This window comes from Cygnus atratus, chromosome 1 (assembly GCF_013377495.2).
Source record: "Cygnus atratus isolate AKBS03 ecotype Queensland, Australia chromosome 1, CAtr_DNAZoo_HiC_assembly, whole genome shotgun sequence".
Taxonomy (NCBI): domain Eukaryota; kingdom Metazoa; phylum Chordata; class Aves; order Anseriformes; family Anatidae; genus Cygnus; species Cygnus atratus.
Genome location: NC_066362.1, coordinates 104,575,054 through 104,601,814, shown reverse-complemented (window position 1 = coordinate 104,601,814; position 26,761 = coordinate 104,575,054). Strand labels below are relative to the sequence as shown.

The 26,761-nt window shown below is 37.6% G+C and overlaps 1 protein-coding gene across 20 annotated transcripts in view; it reads right to left on the bottom strand.

Moving 5' to 3' along the window:
- LOC118247810 (uncharacterized) overlaps positions 1–26,761 on the bottom strand; it is a 364,491-nt gene that overhangs the window by 96,969 nt on the left and 240,761 nt on the right. For 4 of the 20 annotated variants that reach the window (XR_004778557.2, XR_004778565.2, XR_004778566.2 and 1 more), the window contains one exon: positions 3,892–3,976. The exons of 5 other annotated variants lie outside the window; for them this stretch is intronic. Coding sequence is in view for 2 of the 15 variants with exons in the window: in XM_050708080.1 (XP_050564037.1) it covers positions 3,779–3,976 (198 nt within the window). In the remaining 13 variants the exon portion in view is untranslated. Of the gene's footprint in view, positions 1–1,364; positions 1,426–1,589; positions 3,977–11,836; positions 11,972–26,761 lie in introns of those variants that run through there. 11 more of the 20 variants (XR_004778563.2, XM_050708080.1, XM_035546105.2 and 8 more) reach the window with 11 other exon arrangements.

The window sequence follows — 26,761 nt, the reverse complement described above, 5'->3', positions numbered from 1 at the left end:
TGTCAGAGACTAGGTGATCCTTCATTTCCACCGCATTGAGCAGGCTCACATCAGCAGCAGACAGCCGTTAATATATGCGTCTGGCTCAGTCTGGTCTACCAACTAGGAATTCATCGAATTGTTAATATCATTCCTTTTTTGTATGCACCACACATCATTTTCACTCCCTCTCTCTCCTTTGCAAGAGCTTGTGTTTTGTTTTTTTGTTTTTGTTGTAGCACAAGCTGATTACTCTGAAATCACATATTAAATAGCATTTAGAAGCATTTTGTACTGGAAGAACAAAAAGTCATATAGAAATGCGAGTATATTGAAATTCTGTACATATATCTATGCATAGTATACCAAAGATGCTTTCTATTTATTTGCACTAATAGAGACAGCTTTCATATACTGTCACAGCATAAATAAGACTGCTTTCTGCGTGGTATCTGCAGACATTGTCACATAGTCCCAGGATGGGGAAATGTCTTGTTGATCTTGGTGGGAATTCTGCTTGAGCAAAGGCTGGGCTTCTCCCCCCCTCTATCCGCCTCTGCCCCACCACAAGGAGTTTAATGTGCACCAGAGGTGGTTTTGCTGTGTTGAAACTGGGGAAGAAGAGGGAGGAGAGAAAAAGGAAGGCACCGTACCAACTTCTTAATCTCTATGGCAAGGGGCAGCAGTGAGTACTATGGGCAGAGAAGAGCCACCAAAGCTATCCCAGTTCAAGCAGTAATGCAAAGGCAGTACTGCATATTCACAGCTTTTGCTGTAGCACCCAATAAGCCAGATAGGGGTTTATCATGGCTCATTCTATTCTCACTCTCACTGCAGAGCAAAAAATACTTGAAATCTTCAGATTGTTAGCTTCTGACAGAGGCAGACATTTAGCACTACAGTTTCACCTTCATTGTACGTACAGTACTAAAAGCAAAATGAATACCGAATGTGAACCATCCGCATTCAGGTAAATTTTGCTGACTCAAACATAAATGCAATCAAAAGTCTTTCATGTGTACAGACATCTGCATTGTATATCTGATTAAATCTGTTAGGATTTTATTTTGATAAATACTATGCGTAATTTAAATTGTATACCAACATGCATATACCTATACACAATATATGTTTATCTCATTATATAGCTTGAATGAACAGAGTACATGTTCACCTGATCAGTACCTTCAATATACTGTTTTCAGTACAGAAGACTATTATACATAATACATGTCAGTGGCTACTGAACTACTTCAACGGTGTAGCAGCTAGCTGTGTGAATTAGTTTTTTCATATACAGATTGAGGTCTACTTTTTTAATATTGCCTGAATAGATGTCAATGATGTTCAATAACACATCTGTGTTTAAAAAAAGATTAAATTACCTCTATGTCTGAACATTTGCAAGTAGCTCTTTTCACTGTTCTGAGTATATGGAATTGATGGCTATGAAGAAAAGAATTGCATATTTACAGGAACTGTATCATCATTATAATTGGCAAGACAATATTTTTATGACTACTTAAACACTAATTATATCTTGAGCAACTTGGAAACCATGTACACCACAGTTTCTGTCTCTTAAGAAAACAAGACAACAAGAAAAAGTATTATACTAGCAGATAAGAACAGTTTATTTTAACAATAGTATTGATGCTTACAATAAAACATAATTCCTCCCACACAAGTGGGAAAAAAACACTGCAGCCAAAATACCACTTCTAAAATGAACAAATAGTTTAGATGCCTGGCCTGTGTGAAGCCTTTGTCTCAGGGAAGTCTGATCTATCAACAAGGTCCTGCAGCATCTTGGTTTAGACACAGGAAACAGAGAAAAATGAATGAGAACTAACCCACGTATAAAATATTAAGAAATACAAATCAAATTATGCATTGTAAATCAGAAGTTCAAGACTAATGAACAGCGCAGAATAACTAATGCGCTTGTAAATCTTCATATGCAAAGTCAATGTAAGTACCTAAAACTCACAGTTTTTGCCAGTGGGGAAAAAAATGCAAAATGATGAAGAGGTTAGAAGTTGAGTCTGGTTCTCAGAGTACTGCCAGCTCTGTTTAAATTTAACAGGTACATAGAATGTGATTCTGTTTGCAAAATCATCTTAATGCTGTAGTATGATTTTTACACCAATGTTCTCTATCAGATTAAAATGTAAATTGAGACAATATTTTAAGTTTGATATTGTGTTCTCACTCAGACAAAGAAAAATAATGGCAACTAACTATAAAACAATCTTTGTCCCATATTACAGGAAAAGCTTAGCTATAGTTCTCCTGTAGACTGAAATCATTTCTCAGACAACAATAGAATGAATGTTTCTAGGCCTCAAGCATCAGTGTGTTCTATGTTTTAAAAGTTAATTAAATGCTGTAACAATACAGCTGAAAATATACTTTGTGGTAATTATCTACCAGTATTGTCTATAATAATAATATGGTTAAAAGCCTTTTGTATATTTCAGTATCTGGTGGGTTTTGCTTGTTTGGTTTTTTGTTTTTGTTTTTGGAGGTACAAACTGGCATTCAGTGTAAATTTTAATACTAATATTACATGGGATCTAGTCCAGTTTTCTAAACATGAATATGTAACACACTAAAGTTGCACAATGTATAACAGGTTCTTTTTTTTTTTTTTTTTAGGAACAGGTCTGCTGCTTCACATTTTGTATATTTTCCAGTATATTAACAAAGGTATGTTTTCATTTTTCCCTTCCAGACAGGGAAAGCTTCTTTGGTTCTCTAAATTCTGCAGAGAAACAATCATAGTCCAAAGCTGCTGGTTCCCCTCCGCCTAGGTCCCAAGAGCCTGACTTGTGATTGTTGCTAAAAAACCTCACAAGTTAGGGTCTCAGGGACTAGGAAAAGTCTGATATGATCCAGTAGAATTCGTCTTCCAATAATCTGAATTGTTTAGTAGTCATAATCGCTGTCAGCAAAACTTTCACTGCTATTGTAGAAAAAAAAAAAAGGAAAGAAAAGAAAAAAGAAAACACAACCAAACCAAACCAAACAAAACAAAAACAAACCAAAACAAGAAACAACCCCCCCAATCAACAACCCCTCCTCCCACCCAAATAAACATACCACAGTTTCACGTAGGGGGCAGAAAAGATCAAATAAGCAGGCAAGACACATACATACATTCAAGACAATGTATCAGCTGACTGAACAGACTTTTCTTAGAGTACAGTCTATAACTTTTGAAAAGCAAAATCAAAACACAGCAAAAATCTTCACTGCCTTGACACACAAGTAGCCATATTATAATGCCTCGGAAGGAAGCATCTAAAAATGGGTTAAAATGTGCTTCTTCCAGCAGATTCATACAGTAGCAATTTTATTTTATTTCCCTTAATGCCGTAAAGAAGGATTAAATGCATGTTAAGGAGTTTCTAATTGATATATTTCCCCATTATACTTTCAGTCCTCCTGTTCAGGTGGGCCCTGGGTTACACAGTACTTTAAACCCCTTCTCAATGCAAGGATAACCTCTGGGCATGTATTTACTTTTTGCTCTTCCCCACGTTCAACATTTAATCCTTCTACAGACTGCTAGCAAAAGCTTCTTCCTTTCCAATGTCAAAATGAGCTTTCGCTCCATAAACTGTAGAAAACACTGACATGCAGAGATTGTTGTCACTTGTACCAAATTACTCAAAGCACACACAACTTTCAAATACTGTCGATATAGTAAGAAGAAATGATAGGATTTCCCAAATAATTTCGTTCTGAAGCCGAACACTTTTAATGGCATGACCACGATCCCGAATTACTTTCGCATTCATTCTCCTCCGATCTTTAGCCTTGTTTGCAGAAGGAAAAAGAAAATTTCTACTTTAGGGACGGGATCCACGGTGTTATTATTATTATTTTTTCCTCCATCAGAGCCCAGAGCAAAAGAAACAGCAGCCATAAAGGTCCTAGCCACTGGAGCAGAATCTGGTATAGAAAACTCAGTGCTCTTCGGGAAGCCGTTCAGCTTTAAAAAGGAAAAAAGAGAAGAAGGGGGGGGAAGAATTAGAATCTCTGCTGGTCGAACAGGTGAATCATCCATTTACAAGAAAGCTGCACAGAGAGCACTGCTGAAGAAAAGATTTGCCAGTGCCCCCCACCCCCACCCCTGCCCTTCACCCTCCCCTCCAGAAGGCTACTTCAAATTTCAGAACATTTTGACTTATATAAAATATTTCAGTAGATGACAGAATGCAACATTACATAAGAGCCGTTCCTTTGTCACTGTGCACCATTCAATCACTTATGCCTCAGACACAAAATAGTTAAACGAAACAAAATATATATATGAGAATATATATATATATATATATATGTATAGCAGTCCCTAGATTTCATTCCATTTCTTTCTTTCAAGCTGATCATGATTTAACAAACAATTTTGACCACAGCTTTCAAATCAATAATTAGAATGAAAAATCTCTCCCCTCTATAAATATGACATTAACATAATTATACCACCCCCATCGCATAGACCCATCCTCTTTAGGGAATACATCTGATGCTCTGAAGATGGAAATCAGTCAGATTTTAGTTGCTCTCAAACGTACCTTTGCTTCTCACTGACTGACTGGCTTTACCTCCCATGCACACACACGGTCACCAACACACGCACACACACACATACACATGCGCGCGCACATGCACACACACGCGCGCACGCACAAAAAGGCAAGGCAAAGCAGCGGATGCTGACTCAGAGCGGTTGTGTGTGGAGGGGGTGGTATCGGCTGGTATTTTCACTGCACTCATCATTAACATTAACTCACTCTCTAGCATCCACCCTCTCAGACCTGCTGGACTGCAGCATTTGCATGACGCTGTCACTCTAGCCCTTGTGGGTCAGATGTTAGAAGAAAAAAAAAAAAAGCCTCAAGGCTCTCATAAGGAATGCCTTCATTTCTTCCAAAGGGTCCCTCTTCTTATTTTTCCACCTTTCTACTTCCTCTGTTGCTGTGTCTCAGTTGTTTGACATCTTTCCGGAAGAAAATGTCTTGAGCTGCAATAAGCCAGTAGTCAGTCGGTCCTCCCCTCACCTCACACTCCTATTCCCACCCCCTTTTTTTCCTAATCAATAAGACAGATCTCCAAATGCAGTTGTGAAAACAGGCTCTGACACACAGACTTTCATCCTCGATCCTCTGCCTCAGGAATAGCAGGCAACCCAGGCTCACACGTGATGTAGAGAGAAATAATGCCAGTAATTCTTGAACAGACTTAGGAGTTTATTCTACGCCTTCTTAATTTTTTCCTTTGCTTGCATAAATACTAGTGGGAAGGACACAACAGCTCTCAATAGCTATAAGGGTTCTTTTCTTCTGAAAATCATGATCATTAAAAAGACTAATATTAATCTTCCTCAAAATTAATGCTATCTTCCCCCCACCCTCATTGTGCTCTTTATAAGTAGGAATTGTCTCATAGCCAAAACACTGCCAGGGGCTGAATCACCATTCACTGTGCTGAAATCATAAGTTCCTGGACTTCAGTAGGTATTTAACTGGACTAAGTTTGTTGGTTTTTTTTTTTTTTTTTAGACTTTTTAATTGGGAGGGAAAAAAAAAAAAAGAAAAAAAAAAGCTGTTTGAGTCCGAGGGAGCACTGTGAGAGAACAATGGCAATGCACACGCACTACAGTACGAAATACTGAAAATGCACATTTGAGCTACACTGGTGTATGTACATGTATGTTATTTACTCTGTGGTGGTAGAGCAGTCTGTGCATACACATGTAGATCAAATACATACACACACATGAACTCGAGAGGTATATATAAATCATACAATGCAAAACAAAGCACAGAAGCTGCTAACTGAAACAGGCACAGGTTGTATGACAGGCTATGAAAACCTACAGAGCACACTTACTGTGTGCATTTTTACCTCCTTCCTTTGTTCTTAAGACAAGGTACTTTAATGACTTACGGCGCTGACAATCTTTCCGCATTTCCCGTTTTACACGAGCAGAATTTGTGCATTATTTTCCCAGAGAACACCACAGCGCTGCCGCGATTCTCAGTACAAAAATTATTTGCCAAAGGGGGGCAGGTGATACGGCGCTGCTCTCCAGCCAGTTCCCCAGGCTGCCAGCCACGGTGGGGACGCTTGCCCCAGCCGGGCAGACAGGCCCCAGGACGCAGCGCCACGCCGCAGCCCCACCAAGGTGGCCGTTTGGCAGCCCACACCAAGGGCACCCGCTCGCGGGCGAGGTCCTCAGAAAATGTCGCACGAGTCCGGAGGGAAGAAAGTAAGCCACGGTGCCAGGGTGCCCACCCCGAGCCCCCGGTTCGTATAGGCTTATGACCAGTTGTAGCGGTAATTAATGTCTCCGATAAAGGACGGGAGAAAGTAGACAATTAGGAAACAGTTAACTTTGTGATCTCAGGAAAAGGCAAAGACGGAGACAGACACACACCCACAGGCAGAGACAGAGAGCGAGAGGAGAGCGCCAAGCATGAGACAACAAAAGCAAGACTGAAATCAGATTTGGGAAACTGAAAAAATACAGGATTACAGCATTCAGCTTAGCAGTTACTGAGGTATAAAAAAAATTAACACATGCACAGCATGGCTTAAAATACTTATTGCCATCAATAGTCTGTGACGGATGCCGGCTTCTTACTGCTATACGTACATTAGATTGGTCATCGCCTCTTAATCTCCTTTTGCTCAGACCCATCCATTTTTTGCTGCTCCAGCATCTGTGCCCTTTATGCTTTTTTTTCTGTATAGTTACCCACAATACCCTGGATAAATTAATGTCATGACCTCGCTATGGCTATCAGACAGAAAAAAAAGTCTACTATTTTAATAATTGAACGTGCGTGTACAGCAAACTGCCTACTGATAGCCCAGCTTTGTGGACTGCCTCCAAAAGCAGCCTTTGCTAGCTCTGCGAATCAGAAACAACAGATGCAAATACTAGCTACATAGCCCCAGCTCTCCGTCTTGCCTTTTTTTTTTTTTACAAAAAAAAAAAAACACCTCTTCAATCTGTGCTGTCTCATTTTCCCTGCGCCTGCCCCCTCAATGGTTAAAAACACTAGCCTGCCAAAATTAGAAACGTTTGAATAAAAGCATGAAGATGAGTGAAAATTATAAATGGCTGCAGATTCTGGAAATTTATATCCACATAGTGAGTAGGGAAGAGTACGCAGGTTCAAGTGCTGAGCCTCACTTGGGAGCACCTCTGGGGCCAATGGGACTGCGGACTAGATTAAATCAATAGTCGTCTGAAACGAGATGTCGTAATCAATCAGCTCAATTACCACTGTCATAGATCTGGGCTTAAGGTCTTTCCTGATTCCACTCTTCTAATCATTAACCCTTCTACATCCTCAAAATGGGAGCTCATATTTGCTCTGCTGCCCTACCTTTCAGATCACCCAAGTTTAGCTTAGCCTTTTTCCTCATTTTCCCTTTCCTTGTTTAAAAGACATAAGAACGGGTCAGCAGGAAATGTTTCAAGTGTGAATATGGTAAGGTCAGATGCACTCCCTTAAATGCACCTATTATATATTTGCTGCGTGTGCGCATATTATTATGCCTCCGGGAGTGGCTGGGTGGATCAAAGACTGCTGTTTAATTAACATTCAACTCAGCTGTTCCCTTGGAGATTACAAATAGAAGACTAGTTGAATTAAACAAGCCGTTCACTCTCCTTCCACTAATCCAACACCACACAGCTCTTCTCCACCCAACCTAGTTACGAACAACTTGTTTCTGGTTAATCAACCACTAGGAAAGTCCATTTTCAGTTTGAGGGCAAGTGTGAAAAAGTTGTAAAGACATTTTTGTATGCACATTCGAATTTCATAGAATTGCCCAACCAGTCACCTTGTGCTTCCATGGTGCAGTAAATCCCCACGTAGTGTAAGGAGAAAAAAGCCATCGGCTTTGAACACGAGCAGAGCCACTTTAAAATTTTGCCTGTAATTGTTACTTGCTATGCAAAGATTAAATTTCATCAATTTAACATTTTTATTCTTGTGCAAGTCCTGAAAAGAGAAAAGCTTTTCATAAAAATGCCTTAGCAATTGTCACATATCCCTCTTTCAGTTTCTCAGGAGGAAAGAAATGTTACTAGATGGTTAGCAGGTGTGCAGAATTTTGGTTTCTCAAATTAGATTTATTCTGCTGATAGACTCAAATAATCATAGTGAAAGGAGCCCCATTACATTTACAGTTACATCACTGCCTGTGCGCACTGCCTCTGTTTCCAAGCTCAACCACACCTTTTTTAACCACAGATCTGCTTTTCAGCTGGGGAGAGTGAGTGCACAGCCCCAGCCCACGTGGCGCTGTGAATGCCAGGTCACAGATTTCGCCCCTGTGCCACGGCAGTGGTATTTCGGGGAGGCATTTGTGCTCCTGAAAGCACTAGGAGTGGGTATAGAGGCAGCACGAGGCGCTTGGCCGCAGAGGCCGAGGCCAGGGGAGGTGTCTGGGGGAATGGCACCTGCCAGGGCAGGGCCGTGTGCCGCCCCGGGCGGGTTAGCATCAGAGATCGATTGCTGCATTTCACGATCCAGATGTTTTCATTAGTGGAAATATAAAAAATTGGGCTCGAAAATGATTCAGCTGCTAGCATAGGCGCCTTCTAACAGGCTTATACCTCAGCCGGGAGCTGCTTTGTTGCAGGAACTGACCCCTCGCAGATGGAAAAAAATGACCTCAGCTTCACATCTTTTCTGGGAAAGGTTTAGCTGACAGAGGGATGAGATACAAAAAGAACCTTAATACTGTCTTTTAGTAATGCTAAATGAATGAGAAGCACCAGACGGCACACTGAACTATCTGAAGGGTACTGCTCAATTTTGCAGGCAGCAGTTAAGACTTTAAGCATCATCCACAAGGGGACAGCATTCACATCCACACTGTAAAGATGCAGCTTGTGTACATGAACAGAATGGGAGTAGCAGCCTTCACTACCCCCTCACCAAAGCACCCCCCCCAAAAAAAAAAAAAAAAAAGAGAGAGAAAAAAAAGAGGTGTTTCCAGTATTATTACTTATGGACAAACAAGGAGGAGTGGCGAGGCTGGACGTGGATTTTAGATGTCAAAACCCATTCAAATACAGCATGAGCCTTTTGTTTCTCAGACAGCAAGAGTAAGGTGATTTGCAATATTAATACATACTTTTTGTGAAAAATAAAGATTGTCTGGAATAACAAAAAAATAATGTTAAGAGAATGGGGTGACAAGAACTAGACACTACTGGAGCAGAATCAGAGTGTGTCTCAGGTGAAGGGAGAAATGCAATATCAAACATTATTTTGATTTTGCAGTTCTCATCTTCACATTTTCAATGTGCTACAGTGGGAGGTAATACCCTCATCCCTCTTCTTTTTCTAAGAGCAGAAGTTCCTTCATCACGGTGTATGTGAAATGGATACCCATTAAATAAACAATTTAGCTTCCTTTACTGTAGCATTTAAGTAACTGAAAAGAATGAGGCTGTTTGACCAGCAGCTATGCATATGCCACAGTTTTGTATGATTGTCAACAATACCTCCTCACCTTACCAATGAACAGCAAAGGGATGAGGACTTTAGAAAAATCCCAATCTATCTAGTCCCTGATCTATCACAAAAATCTACCCTCTTTTAAATTTATTGTTTAGAAACATTACATCTGGATTTTGCCTTATTTTTTAATGACAGTGCTTTTTGTTACTTGGCTGAAATTCCCACCTGATCATGCAGAATTAAAAATACATGTATTCTATACCATCTATTACAGAAAGGAAATCATACAAACAAAAATCCAGAAAAAGAGCAATATCCTTCTCTCCCTGTGTAAGCTTCTTCCTATCAGGGAACACTATTATAGTCTCCTTGCTGACTTGTCAGTTTACCTGCCCTTAATTAAAACACAGACATATGACAGCACAAATTATTGCAGTCTGAATTACTTTGAAAGTATATGAATACTATTCAATAGACTTTGACTTCACTGACATTTTTAGTTAAAAAAAAGTATTTTTTTTTTGTGAAAACTAACCACTATGATATTTATTCTTTTTATTTTTAGCTTCAAAAGCATGAAATAATGAATTAATTATCTTTTCTATTTATGAACACTTTTTAGCCTTACTTCATTAATTGCTTTGTGTTACTGCTTAATACAGCATCAGCACAAGGTGAAGAAAGGGCCCAATACTAAAATGAAACAACTGTTCATACAACAGTTTTTGACTTAACAGTCAAGTTTGCATTTTCAGTCTAGTCACTAAAAAAGACGTAAAGTCCTGAGAAATATTTTTAAAATCTCACTTCATAAATTTTTCAATATGACATCTTTACTATTTCCTTAATAATTAGGTATGTATGTATAAATACATATATAATCAATAAAAACTCAAGATTACGTGGAACAAGATCATCAAAATATATTGTTTATTCCCTGAAGGGCCCCCCCCCCCCTTTCCTCCCTGCTGAAGTTTGGTACTATTGTTGCAATCAGCAGTGGGCCTGATCCTGTAAATAGGGCAATTCAAGTATCTTTATTCAAATGAATAGCATCACTGAAATTATCTGAACTATTTTCCTGAGCACTGATTCTTGGGTTCCTGCATGTTGAATAAGAATCAGATTTATTAAAGGAAATTAAAGGTATTCTATTAATTAAAGGTACAATTTTGTTTTATAGATAAAAACTCTCTTATTTTATTAACAATGTGATTTGAAGAGAAACATTTCCAACAAACATTCCAACATACCATTTATAGAGGCTCGTTTTAAGAGGCTTCAAAAGAAGGCTGAGGAACAGCAAAGCTTTTTAATCAGAAAATACAAAATAGCAGGTTCAATGCCTGCAAAACCAGAATATTTTAAATTTTCTAGACAGTGAAGGTTAAAGCTATCCTGCATTCTCATAGTTCCCTCTCTCCTTTCAATCAATCTCATTGATTTTTTTTAAGGGTCAGAGGCTATACCTTCATTGATCAAAGAAACAGCCTGACACAGCGAAAGAGTCTGCCAATTCCAGACAGATCAATCACACCTTTGTCTGCTTTTGATACATTATGGTTATTTATTCTGCATCACCACGACTTTCTGTCGCATGCTTCTTAATGTAATAATGCTGCTCGGGGACAACAATAAAAAAAGGGGGAGGGGAAATATTCTATTAGAAATATTTTAAGCCTCTCTCCCTGGTATTTCTGAGGGTGGTTTATGATGGAACTTGGCCAACTTGTTTGATTTCATTTTTGACTTGGAAAAGAACTTCTGTTCTGGTATTTAGCTCTTCTTGGTCAGCATTTTGTAGGATTTTATAAAGGCAATCCTTTCAAAATGATTTGCGCAAAATGTTTTCAGAGAAGTAATTAGATCTCAATAGAACAATAATTATGATCTAATCGCAACCAGAATTCTCCATGTTTATACTCGGTTTTAGAAATGTTTTAATAAATAGAATGTAACTGATACCCAACTACAGTTACTGACTGCTTTATGACTGTAAAATGAAACTAAATGGTCAGCCTAAAATAATTGCTAGGAAATATTGCTGAATAAACAGATATAAGTGCTGAAAAGCTCCCGGCTTTGCAATCTATTATGTTGAAAGCCAGCTAAAGCTTTAAAAAATGCACTATATGCTCACTGTCTGTCGTGACTGAAAGTTATATTCTACTATTTATCTTTCCATAGCATCTGCAAGCAGCCTTTAAAACTGGTCCAATATCAAACCTTTTATTCACGTTTGGTAGCCTCTCACCTCACAAACAGTTGCACCACTTAAGAAAAATTGCTCATGGGTCTTGTGATATTTATTATAAGCAAAAGCATTAAAATCCAGTTCTAGAGGTGAAATTGTAGCGTAAGAGAAGTCAGTGGCAAAATGCCCAGTGACTTCAGTGGAGTCGGGACTTCACAGCGAGAATTTACGTCTGAACTCCTTCAACTCAAGCTACCTTCAGAAAGAAAAGGCAGCTCGCAGGACCTCACAGAGCAATGCCCTTAGAAGAACATGAAAAAAAATTAGCACGCTTCTTAGTAAAATCGCTAACAAAGCTGTGATAGGCTCTATGCACAATATAGCCTTAGCAAAGGCAGTGGAACTCTTCAATAAAATTAAGCATGTAAATCTTTTCAGAATCAGGATATCATGTAATAAGACATAATCACCATCTTGAAGAAATTATTCACCTACATTGCTAAAACATTAAAATAAGATATACGATAATCCAAACACTTGGCATTAGTTTCTGATTTCATTGTGCCTACTCTGAAAATTATTGTGCACCAGATTTACAGTTACATCAACATTATTATGTAGAGCAAGAGGTAAGTAGTATACAAAGCTGAAATATTAAAACCATTAAAAAGTTATGAGTTTGACAGAGTCCCTACATGTATTTGTGTGCATGCCAAGAGATGCATTTAAAAACCTTTAACTAAAGGAAACTGCCTTCCAGTGATAAAACTGCAATGCCTAAAAGACATTGCTAAAATGCTACCACCACTCTCAAAGGCCAGAAGACCTTAAAAACGGTTGCTGGCTGACAGCATTACACAAAAACATACAGTCTCTTCTGCAAAGAAATAAAGCTGAATGCGCAACATTTCAGAGAAGTTTTGAATAAGTCTATTTGTCCAGCTTACTTCGCAAAGGCTCTGTAGAAAACAGCACCATAAACACTTTCAGTCCCCACACAAGGGCTAAACAAAGAGTCCTCTTTCTAGCCATTTAATCCAGTAATTTATTTTTTCAACCATCACATAAATCGAAACACAGCTGTAACCAATGACTTGCAGATCCAGTTCCCTGCCAGCTGGATCCTGTTCTGCTGAAGCAGCAAGATTTTTACATTGTTCACTTATGTACATCTGGAGAAATCATTTGGGTTCAAAGGTGACTAGAAAAGCTCTTTAAATAAACTCAACCAACAGTGAAGAGAGGCCTAAGTATCTACAAAAGCTACATGGAGTTCCATTTAAAAAGTTATTTTTCTCAAATTAGTGCAAAAAAACAGTTTTCTTCTTTAAACATTTTATGATTATGACATTTTAATTGAATTATACACTCAAATACGTATTTTAGTAATAAAGAAAAGTTTACTGTTCCCCAAGAACTTTCAAACAGTGTCAGTACTCAAAAGTGATCACAGCTATAGCTCGTGTACTTATCACATTTAAAAGAATTGTCAGAAAATTAGTGATGGAATGAAATATCAAAAATATACCTCAATTCATGCATTTTAGCTATTGCCTAAAATGCCACTCAACTTTAAATTCAAAAAGCAAACAATAAGAAAGCATATACTGTGCTTAGACATGTTGAACCTGAAATCTCTTAGAAGGTAATCCTTAAAATAGCCTTACTTCAAAAAGCCTGCATCATCCCTTACTGCATGAGTCTGCTAGTTAAGTAACAAAAATGTCCCTGACATTTAAAACTGCATACAGTAAATTGATTACAATGCATCATTTCCTTTGGAAAAGCAATCACAAAGCAAACCAGCTGAATCTTGCAGAGGTAAATAACAATGAATATTGAAGGCTCATATAATCTGTATTTTTGATTATTTTTCAGACAAAGAACAGACACTCAAATATATTTCCAGAGGAGACGTTTCATGCCTAGCACAGGCCCCACTAACAAAAATAGTTAAAACATCGAAAGTACTTGCGCTAGGTTTTGTTTGCAATTCATAAACATGCACTCCACATTACAAAACAAACCAAAAAGTGTCAACAGACATGCACTCAAGCAAGTGAGCAAGACGCATCCAGAACATGCCCCGATTGCTTTGTTAAAGATGCAGTTCATTTACTAAACATGATTAAGAGTATTTGAAAATTCAGCCAGGGTTCACTACTTTAACTGCTTCTTTTCCTTCTTTAATACTTACTGTTAGAGTTGGTTTGAAACAATGCTGATAAAAGTATCCTCTATAGTTGCCATTCTGGGCACATCTCTGCACTGGTTTGATGTTATTCCCCACCACCTCCTCCTTGCAGTTCAAATAAGTAGCTACCTCACCTTCAGCTCATGCTACTTGTTGTCTGCTCTTGTCTGTGCTTCCTCTCTCACTTATAATTATAGGAATACACTGTTACATATGCTATCTGTGTTCTGTTACGAAAGTATTAAAGAAGGAAAACTAAAAAAGAACTAAAAAAAAAAAAAGTCCGTAATAGTCAAATAAATCAGATAAATTATCTGCAAAAATTAACATGCACAAATCATAGCCGGATAATTGCTACATCACTCCAGGGCAAACTTCAGGGAATTTAGATGTGCATTTCTATACACTAACATATACAGATTCACGTAAACATTCTAGAATTAAAAGTATTCAGTTTGCACTTAATTACAATGTTTCTGGAAAGCTCTCTCCCTTCAGTCTCTGATGTGTATTTATTCTTAACTATGGTTTAGTTTTTGCCTATAATTAATATAAATATCACAAAAGTGAGTTAAATTTGACAGAACATAAGCTGCAACTGACCAGTGGTTGAGCTTCGGCAACACCTCCCATTATTGTCTTTGCCAAAATCAACCACACAATTAAACAGCACAAACTTTAGTTGCCGTCCATTTACCACAGTTCTTTTGTTTCACTATCAGCTGTCCTGTCTAGGTCAGATTTCATATTGTCAAAGCTATTTGCCTCCATTTTTAATGAACAAATTAGTATTTATTATCCAATTCAGACATCACCTATGGCCCCTCGTGTAACATTATCTGCATGCCTGCTTAGGATTTCAGGTAAGTTAGATCAGGGTAGCTTTGAGTCACAATCACATGCACCCTTCAGAGGCCTGGCACCGTCTAGGAAAAGTAAAGGAGCCTGCACAGAGACACTGTCTGTTTTAGTTAGGTGACTTGAGCTGCTTAGAGAACCTCACACAACTCTTTCGCATCACAGTTGGCAGTACAGATGGTATTCTGATTTACCCAGGAATGTTACTCCCATGGCAGACCCTGAGGCAAAGACTTCAGTGGTTTTTATATTTTTGGTTTAAAACCTAAGCCCCACTGAATGAAGCTCCCAACTGGAAATATAACTCACCAAGCTAGAAAGACTGAATCAGAGATTTTTAGATCTGACATGCAAATTTCAGAATGTGCTAAGCCAGATCTTCCAATTATCTGATTTTTTGTTTGGCAAATGTTATGGGTGCCTCTACCTGGGGGCTTGGGTAATTATGCTTATCTTCTACAAGGCACTTAATTATGCCAGTTTACATTGCCCGCAGTCCTTTATGTAACCTGTTCCACTGAATGCTCTGCGGCAGGGATGAGAAACTTTCTGAGGCTGGGGTGCCAGACTTCACATACCTCTCCCACATTAAAGATAGAGCTTGTCAATAGAAACTGAACAGGGAGCCAGAAGCTGCTGCCATTTAACGATGAGTGATGTTGCCAATCACCTTTTTGGCAGACTCCTGCCCCCATGCAAGGCAGCCGTTCCCATTTGCCGTCTCTCCGCAGGTTTGGAACCCAGGACATGTTATCTGTAGAATAAATCAGGACATCTGCCAGAAGAGGTGGCCCTCTCTGCCCTCCCACCTGACCTTGGCCATTTATTCCTCCACCTTGCTTGTGCTGACACTTGCATCTTACAGCTGCATCGTAAAGCAGACTAGGGAACTGACCCAAAAAGTAAACAGAAGAAATGAAAGATTAGATTGCATCTGGATCAGTCCTTGATCTGGCTCATTAAACAGCCACATAAGCTAAGTGACAGTTCAAAAGGCCGTGTGGAAATGAGTGCCACTGGCAAGAGGATGGAGCTCTCCTTGCAGTGCCAGCCTGAACTTAGGCAGGATTTAAGTAGCCCTGTTCCAGGTTGGAGCCAGGAGCTGTGGGAACCGTGGCCTCTCAAAGTCACCTCATTAGGACTCTGAGAGTCCCCATCTTCCGTCTGTGCCCTAGCCTTACTACACACCCAGGCACCTATGCTGAACTCTGCAATACAGAATTAAAAATACTGTCGCAAGCAAAGACATGAGACTGTATTACAGACAGAGAGAAATTAGAAGATACAGCCAGAGGAGAAAACACTAGACACTCCTGAAAGAATCATGTAGAGGGCTGTTCAAGGTGGTCAGAACAGTAAATGAGGTATTAGCAACAGTCCTGTAAATATGTCAAGGCTACAAATAAATGTGAAGTCAGGTATTAACAGTAATTATGCAACACACGAAGAAGGGTCTCAGAGATTCCAATACTCCTGAAATGAAAATTATGGCAGAGCTATGGGTAGTTGTGACAATGGAATTAAAACCAGTATTAGATCTCTGATTTTCAGACACTATCAATAAGTTTATTTGAACTTTGCCAAAAAGAGATGATAGGTACAATATATGTGTAGTTACTTGTACAGTATTTGCATGTATCTCATTCCACGTATCCAATATAGAACTGTGTTCTCAGTCAGTTATTGACAAAGGTAAAATAGACTGGCTTAGGATTTTCATGATGTCCACTATAGCCATAAACCATACAGAGAGAACCAATAAATTGTGTTATCTCCATACAGAATACAGCATTTTTATTTTTATTTTTATTTTTATTTTTAATTTGGTAAGTAACATGCCTATCAGTGATGTAGTGAGTACACTTTTCATTGCATTTTGATGTACAGGCACGCACCACAAGGCAAACATATGCCTCTTCCTTCACAAATAAAGTGCCATCAGACACTGCATCCGTGTTTGTAAATCATTTTTGAGATGCTGTGTTCTCACACGTGCAATCTGAGAGCAACAACATAAGATGAAACATATCATTGTGAAACATATCACATCTATTACTTATGAAAAAAAAAAAAAAGGTGGAATGGCACGATCCACTGCTAGGTCTATGTTGTGTGCTGAATTCCTAAGCAGAACATCTCATCACAATGTCTGAGAATCTCAGCCCAAGAAGGACCATGTCTCTCTAGAGATCACAGTATCTGCAAGTGCATCAGAAACTTATGTGATGCATGCATATGACAGACTCTGCCTTGGAACCCATCAGCTGGCTGAAAGATACTGACAATGTATGCAACCAAGCAGAAAAATAATTACTGCACAAGTAAAAAAAAAAAAAAACAACCTTCCAAAAAAACTTTCCAAGTCCACACTAATTTACTTTTGAAATAGCCACCAAAGCATAACTTCCTTTTTAGCAATATAAGTTTGACATAAGATATTAACTTAAAGTACTTTATTTGCACATACTTGAGGAGATATGACCTTGGGTATTGACCTGAGGAGATACAAGCGTCATAGAATCATAGAATCATAGTATAATGTAAGTTGAAAAAGATCTCTAAGATCATCAAGTCCAACCATTGCCTTGAATAAAGGCATTTTTGATTATTAGGTTGCAATGACACCTTGAAAGGCACAGTTTCCTCTAAGTAATCAGAGAGGCTCAAAGACAGTAGCAGATACAATCTTCACTCTAACTACTAGATGAAACCCTGCTGTATGAGCCTTGACCTGGGTACAAAATTGTAGCTTAGGACAGCACCTAAGGAAATTGAGTAAATCCTTCTTAATACTTCTGTTTTCTCCGTGAAGAAGGGAAAGCTGCACTACACTTTAGAGAATATACTTCTATGCTAGTAGGTTAGATGCCAGCAGGATAACCAGCAATAGGTGAAGTGCAAACTTTTAGCCTTTTATATAACATAAAAAACGGCCATAATGGGTTAGATCCAAGGGCCTCCTTGGTCAACATCCTGTCTCCAACATTTCATTCAGATGGATGCCAAAGAAAGATTATGGACCAGACAAGCACAGATGATACCATTAACAAAAGAGTATGAGGTGTTTATAAGGAAAGAGAATTGCTTTGGATATTGCTAAGAAAGCTGCCAGGTGGGAAAAATGAATTGTAATAACCTATTTACAGGAACTGAGGGAGGACAGAGGGTAGGTAGGACAGGTAATGAGATAACAGAATAATGAATTGTTATTCTATACTCAATAACACTTTTCTGCTTCCCAACTCCTCTCTATTTTCCATGGATATTATTACAGTGATTTCAAATCCACATTGCAATTGTTTCATAAAAGTCAAATTCCACACTATGCTCAATACCAGTAGCACTAGCTACAGTGTAAAAGCTCAGCCTTTGAACTTAAGTTCTTTGCTGCAAGGAATCTCTCGTTATCTATATGTGAATTACTTCAAACAATCCGTACTTGAAGTTTGCTGAGGAGTGCAGGGATCCCAAAAGACAGAAGCAACACCAGCAAAACCCAACAGTAGCAGCTAGCCAATAATAATGTGTTGTTAAATAATTACTATTGCTTTCTCTCTCCATCCTAGGATCCTTTGGTATCCATCCCTGGAACTTTGCAAAGAGAAATAAGTGAAAAATTCAACATCTAATATCAAATTTGGGTATTTCAACTATATTTTTAAAGCCACTTTGATGATACCTTCTCTGCGTGTCTGACAAAACAGAGGTAAAAGTTATTATGCCCTACATGTTATAAAATACTTTACAGACTATTGTAAACAGAGAAACATTCTCCTAATAAAACACACAGGAAGCTAAGCAAATAAACTACCATATTTTAACATATTACTGGAGCATTAGATAAAGTTCCTTGTAAAGACATAAACCAGCAAACAAGAGATTCCTCTAATGTTCTTTTATTATTATTATTATTATTATTATTATTATTGTTATGGAAACGCTGTACAGGGTATAGACACCATAACTATATTTATTTGAAAAAATAAATTACCAAATTTTCACTTGGATTTTAGTTAGATAACTTCCAGTCTTCCTGGCTTGCAAACAAATTCTGATCTAGCCAACTGTGAAAGTCCCCAGATCTTACAAAATGGTTCAATCTAATTTGGAAGTGATCAGAAAGTGGTTCAATCTCACTTGTAAGTGATTTTGCTTTGCGAAATAAATCCACCTGCCAGAGAAGTGTCGCATGACCCTTTTCCATACAAAAGGGTTACTGAGCCTTGATGATATTAGAATTTTTCAAAAGCATTTTAAAGCACAGTATTTAAAGCAGTTCAACTTGCCAAACAGCACCATTACATTGGCTTCATTCTTAACATTCAGCAAATGAGTCAACATGCATTTTCATTATTCAGTGAGGACTATCAGCAAGAGTGAGGCAAACAATACCTTAGGACATGTATTGTTTCTTCCTCTCCTCTTCTCTTCTACCTCTACTTCTATCTCTCTACCAGTTCTTACAGGTTTACGATTCTTTAAAACTCTCTTCTGTGTTCCTGTCACTAGTTTAGCTGGTGATCTCACAGCAGCAACTTTTAATTTTACGTACCAGGCATTCGCTCCCTGCTAAATGCACAGTAAGCTACATTAGAACAAAATGCACTTTCCCCCCTAATTTCCAGGGAAAACTATTTTTTGAACTCTCCTTAGTATTTGTAGATTATTCACCTATTCCCAGAATATCAGTGGGGTAAATGAATGAAATGGTATGGCTATGAAAGCCCCTTCAAAAATTATTTATTATTATTTATTATTTTATTAATAATTATTAATTTCATATTTTACCATTTTTTCTAACAGCAAAATACATTTTGGGAAGAGAAAAAAATACAGTACTTCATATTCCTTTAAAACCATCAACCTTTGGAGGAAAAACAACATCAGCAACCAAGCAACCAAACACAAAAATAAGGAAAGACCATAAAGTCTCAAGCAGCACTCCACATTCATTCAGCTAGAGCCTTAGTATGATTACTTGTGTTCAGGACGGTGTGTCCTGGAATCCTCACACTCCATGTTTCTCCAGGTTGTATTCTGCTTATAGAAGGCAAGAAATGAATTTTCTTATCGTCCAATCTGAAGACAGGAATTTTCTTTTGATTTGTAAGAATTTCAAATATGATGTTAACAGGTGTGGGAGTAAAATCCACAGTACCTATGTACCTTACAGTTTATTTCCCAAAGGGATAGAATAGACTTAATGGAGCTGCAACATTTATTTCACAGACAACCCTTTCACTTCAAAATAAATCAGCTAAAGTGATTTCAAGCAAAGAATTTGTGTGTGCAAACCCAGTCTTGCCATTTGTTTAGGCCTACTCGCCCACTTCTCTGTTTCAGGACTACAATCAGAATTTACCCAAATTGGCATTGAACATCAATGATATTTCCCTGTATCTACCATAAGAAATAGTGGTACCTGAGGTGACACCAAGCAAGATATCCATGGATAAATGCTGACTTTACTGAGGATCACTAAAGATTAGTGAAAGGAAATCTTAAAATAAGATTAATGAATCTCATTGTTATTCTAAAATAGCCCTGAGTAATGGTTTAAATTCTGTGTTGAAAAAAAAAGTAGAATAAAGATTGTCAGAGGAAACATGGAAACAAAAACATTGTCCATTATTTTGCAGAAGATTAATCAAGTAGAATGAAATTGATAACATTTTAAATGATTGTAACTATTACAATTTTAAGTGAGAATATACAGATCATATATGAAATTCAACTTTTTGAAGAGGCTTTCATAGCCATACCACTTCATAGCTTTCATAGTTTTTTGAATTTAAGTATGTACATAAGCAGCCTGCACTGAAATGAATTTCATTCAATCACAGCATAAACGACCACCACCATGCTGTTAACAACTCTCAAAGAAGATCGGCAGGAAAAGCACAGTGAGTGGTGTCAGTGCCAGCCTAAAGAACAGTACAAGTATGTACTTTACAGACAAAACAGGGAAGACAAAACAGAGATCAGGCGTTAATACAAAATAAATTATTTGGTGGGGTCCTGAATATCACAACTCAGGACACTATTTTATTTCATGCTTGGGTATACAAACATGACCTGAACATGTCTAACTGCAGATAAGCAATAATTGATCTTTTCTTAAATATTTGTTCAACAACATCTTGAGAAAACTTTCTGAAAAAAAAAAAAAAAAGTTCAGTAAAAACTGGTTAATCATCATGCTAAACAAGAAAGGGAATCAGGACAGATGAGGAGAGATGGTTACAAAATAATTTTAAATACCTTTATTTTGGTTCAGCAAGCCTAATGGATCATTTTTACCTCCAGTTCATATATACTTTTATATGAAAATAAGGGTGTCAGAGAACCACATTAGTGGTAAGGATCCATAGCTAGGAAGGACCTCAGAGCATGGCAGCAATTCAATGGAAAATGGATTTTTGCCTGCCTTGATAGGGCTTGAAAGGAGATAGCAATAGCAACACCACAGTGACAGTTCTGTGGCCTGTCTGTTCAGAGAACAGAGGTTTTATGAGGCTATTATAATATTATAAAATGTAGAAAAGAACAAGAAATATCATTTTACAACTAATAGACTACTTATTGACAATACAACAATGAAATGCTTTTAATCTTGAAAATAGGCAATTTAGAGGAGACAAAATGGTAGTGTGTAAGTATGTGAGAGGATGTCGAGCAAGACACAACTTCCAGAAAGAAGCAAAGAAGGCAAGGAGTGCAGGGAATTGCCTTGCAGTTAAGAGTAACTGTTACTAGGTTTCAACTCATTTCTTTGGTTTTGGGGTTTTCTGATATTCTTTGCTGTACTTGTGATGTAGAACAGTCTGGTGAAAGATTAGACAGCAATGTAGGTTTAAACAAAATGTGGATCTTTCATTTATGCTGAAAAACAGATATGTGTGACCATGTTCCACCTATACCAAGTTCAACCTAATTTAACAAAAGAGGAAGTCACACCTCCTACCTCCTTCCCCTACTAAAACCTATGCACCAACAGTTGCAACGAGAGACTGAATCATGGACATCTTAATGAAAACCTTTTTATGGATTTCTCCAAATCCATACAGTTATTTGAGCTACTGCATAATGCACTTTTCTCCTAGAAATCTATTTTAATCAGTTTCTTTTATACAGCTAAAAATGATGCTCATTTCACATTTTCCTTATTCTCCTCTCATGTATTCCATGGGCAAGTATACTGCATAAAGATTACTTCTGTGAATGTGTGACTGCTTATAGTAAGACTGGTACATTTCCTCCACAGACATACAGTTCATTTGCTTACACCGTATGTGATTTACTATTACCGTTACCTTTAAACTCTAGGGAGACACATGAAGCATGTGCCTGGCAGATGCAGAAAAGCAACAGTCTGGCTAACTACAGGTGTAACTATGTAAACCTTAGCTGTGCCAAGTAATAATTATAATATAAGCAAGGAACAAGGACTACTCACAGAAACCCCTCAGCTGTTTCAACAACAGGGCAGACAGGGTAAATTTTGCCCCATGGAGAGAACAGCAGGACAGAAGTACTCGGCTAACATCTTCACAGATACCTTCCCCTTCTGGACTTCTGGGTCAGCAGATGAATCTGTATGAGATACTCAGCACCCTATAGTGGTTGACCCTACAAGCACATGGATTTCAGTTTGGCTTTATGCAACTAAATTGCCCTGCTGAATGAAAGCACCTACGAACTGGATCTTTCTTGCAGTGACAACCATTTAGATACATAATGAAGAAAATGCAGTCCTATCACAAACTTAAAATTTGCATCTCTTCTCTTTAACTGAATCTTCACTTAGTGTTGTACTTTGGAAAGAGGCACAACAAATTTATTTGGAAAGAGAGTGTTTTCTTCTCTCCTTTTGTTTATTTCTTCACCAGCCAGGTCAGAATAAGAGATGGTGCTGCATTGTAACTGTACTGTATGTAGATCAATATCGCATAGATAGGATCTTGTTGCAGTTGCTTCTTGTTTTGCGGTGTGGGGTTTGTTTTGTTTGGACAATTTTTAAGGGGAGGGGAATAGGCTGCTGCAAATTTAACAGATCATAGGTTTTATTGAATAGTCTACAATGATTTAATCTTTTTCCCTGGTATTTTTAATGTGTTTAGAACCCAACATAGTTCATGAATAGTTCAAAATACCTCTTTCAATGCTTGCTAGCTTTCCTACATCACTAATGAACAATTTTTGACATCATGTCATCCACTGCTGTATTTCTGGGGGTTCTCTTTTGAAGTTCCCCTCATAACGTGTTTTGGACTTGAGCAACATAGCTAATTGTTCCATTTGCAGATGTTGCCATCTCATTGCCTAACTTTCTTTGCCATTCATTAATACTCTTTTTAAATAGCAACCCTCCTAGGAACGAACACTGGAGCATGCCACTGTAATCTTCTTGCCATAGAGGAGGGCGACTGTATATTTTACTTTAGATTTTTTCATCTAACCATTTTTACCTCATGACAAGGATTTCCCTCATCCCCAGTGACTACTTAGCTTCATTAACAGCTGGTCCTGTGGAGAAAGCTTTTGAAGTCCAAAACTAGTCCATTTGCTGATTCTCTTTTTAATTCTTTTGCAAGATCTTGGTTAAACAAACAAACAAACAAACAAAACCAACCTGTGGTTTAGTGAGGAATTCATTTCCTTTGCAGAAATAGCCCTAGTTACTACCATATTTACATTAGTATTTTACTGTCTTAGTCTAAATATATCCTCCTCTAATTCCTAGTCTCTTTCTATTTCTTTCCATATTCCTGAAATATACTTCACTGGACTAATCTGAAACAGTTTTCCAAAAACTGGTCACAGTATTTGCTGCTATTCAGTTCTTCAGTACAAAAAAAATATTACATGGAAAAATCTAAATAAGAAATGTTCACATCCTTTATCACATTTTTCCAATAATAATTTTGCTTATTGCAAGAACCAAGCAGTATTTTCGCTCTCAGAATACAGAGATTGAGACCTTTTAATTACATTAGTACTAACATACAACAAGCAAAGCAACTGAGGAACTCCAAGGAGAATCAAAATCCTCAGACCTAGACACTTTTATTTTTAACCCTTCAGAACTTTTCCTTTTTTATAGTCTTGAGTTGTAAATTTCCCAGATGAACCCTTCCCGCTTATGTGCTAAACTTTATTCTCACATTTGTGGGATTTCAAAGTTGCGTGAAATTCATATCTGAAAATTGCAATTTGTGATTACCTCATTTTGTACCACATTCTTTAGAGTTAAGAGAACACCCCTCACATAAAACTTTCAATTTGTCATTTCTAAGGTGTAGAACATACAATTCACAGCTTGTGGAAAGTGGGAGTGCAATGGATGTAAGACAATTTGGAGCCCTCTTTATCCTGGGCTGCTCTGCATCTCTTCACCTAATTTAGCTGAGCAAGGAGAGCTCAGCTGCCCATGAGCTCCAGTAGTGGTCCTCCTTGGCACCTCCACAGTACAGCGCATTGGGTTCCTCCAGCTGTGTCCTGCCATGATCAGAGTGCCCACGGTCCACAGGGCTGGCCTGGAAGATGACCTAATGGGCATTTTCTTGCTCCCTGTGGCAACAGAGCTCTCCTACAGATGGACCTGGGGCTTCTAGGGATGTTTCTGACAGCTCTGGTGCTCTTTGCCATAGAAAGGGACCAAGGGCCAGGTGAGGATAAAGAACAGGTGAAGTTGCATGCTGTAGGCATGAGCATTTCTTCACCTTCCTTAATGAAAAGTCAATGCTGCAGATTACTTAAAGAAAAAAACTTGAACTTTTCAATCACTGGTTCACCTTCCTTGTTCATATGCCATATTCCTGTCGTCTTAGACAGTGAAGATCAACAAAACCAATTTTAGTTCTATTTGTACAGTCAGCTGTACTTTCAGGATCCATTGAGCCTTAGTACATGAATTTCAATCAATGCTGTTTACTTAAAATACCTTCATTACTGAAGTCTTTATATGTGCATACATTATGTAGCTTTTAATATTTATGACAATGAAATAGTATTATTAAATTTATGTTATTATTAAATATATGATATGCATTAATTTCAAGAACTGAGGAGCAAGCTGCATAATTACTACATTACAAAATAGAGTAACACAAAATACATCATACTCATAAAGAAAACATTCATATGTGATGCATGGCCTTCAAACTGTGAGATGCTACTTTTTAATTTAGAGCATTGAGGCCAAACCTTTAACAAACTGCCTAGAAAGAACTTTTACATGCATATTTTGGACTAGTCTTGGTCTTGGCAAATAAGGTTAGTCTGTTGATCTTGATGATAATAATGACATTTGGCAGGAGCTTGGTCAAGTCACTTAATTGTTCTGAGCTTTTGCCACATCACAAAAGGATGTCAGACTCCCAGGTACATCCTTTCTATTTAGAAATGCTTACGGAAATGCATTAAATAGAGGTACTTAAAATAAAAAAGACACAAGGACTTTTGTTTTCAGAGTAACAAATCTGAATGCTTTCCTGAGTATAAATGCCCATTTAAAGGCTTCAATGAGACTAGGAGGGAAGAAGAAAGAAGTTTGAAAGTTTGTGTATTTCTGTATTTTTCTACCTATTTTCTATTGCTTGGTGTATGTATTTGAAAAGCCTTATACATGAATGTATCATGTTTAGACGTGCATCACACTTAATCCACTGAAATGTCCAGTGATTTTTTTCATAACGCTGTGAATTGCAGACTTGGAAGTTAATAGCTTTACATTTCTTCCACATTCTGATTACAACAATAATTTTAAGTGGATGCCATTGCACTTCTGTATATGAAGCTGACTTATCTTTAGATAACAGACTCTATTTCCCAAATGATATGGTTAACAGAAAGATAACAGCTTAGAGAGTTCACCTGCAAACATTATCTAGGGGAAAATTATGAAAAAGATTTATATGATAATTATTTACATTTCCTTTTTTTTTTTTTTAATTGATTAACTGCATTGCTGTTGTGCAGTTTCAAATTAACATTCAAATTTACACTTATTGCATTATGTTATTCAGAAGATGCTAAGACATTTAAGTACATGGCCTTTTAAGATCGTCTAGTCAAATATCAAAGGACAATTTTCTTTGTCTAATAGATGGTCATTAATGTTTCATTTCTCCTTTGACTTTGACCATTCCTACTGCTAGTAACAAAGCCCACTTCTCTTGGCAGACTGATTTAAAAAAATGATAATACTTTTTCTGCTTGCAATTTCTAAAAACAAACAAACAAACAAAAAAAGACAAACAGAAAAAACAATTCTTTTGTTCCTAAAAAACTTGATTTAGTTAAGACCTTGTCTGTACACTTCCTGTAGTTTCATGTCTCCTCTCTAATTGTCTTTTAGACTTCACACAACTATTTCCCTGTAGCACAGAACTATTGTCTGGCTACACACAACTATTTCTTTGCAGCTGGGTGAACTCCTAGGTCCAAGTTTACAGAAAAGCTCTCGTGGTTTAAGAAGGGACAAGAATTCACCATATTTCCTAAGTCACTTATTTGTCTTCCTCTTTTTTGAGTATAGATGAAGAAACTTTTACACTGAAAAAGTAATGAACTGGTGAAATTACACTCAAGAAAATTTCACCCTGGAACAAGGACATGTTGTTGTTGTTGTTCTTAACTAGCCTCAAATTCATAAGAAAGGTTAATATTCCAAAACATAATTATAAATTACATGAATTTGTATCCTTTTAATCAACATGCAAAAAACCATCCTCAGGTTACATCTCTTAGCACCATTCAGATTTTTTAGCTTCTGTAACAGCTCTTAAAGATGAACGAAAACCACGTATACAGAGACAAAGGTGGAAGAAAACTGCAGATATTAGATAATGGTCAATCTCCCTTACATTCCACAGAATGAGAACTGAATGTGCATGATCTCATTAAGGAATGTTCCTAAACATTTGTCAAGTATATATAACCACACACTTGCTCCAATCAACAGGTTTAAAGTTTAAAGCAGATTTAAAATTGCTGAAGTGTTCTGCCGATCTGAAGCTACACAGCATTTTTAAAAAG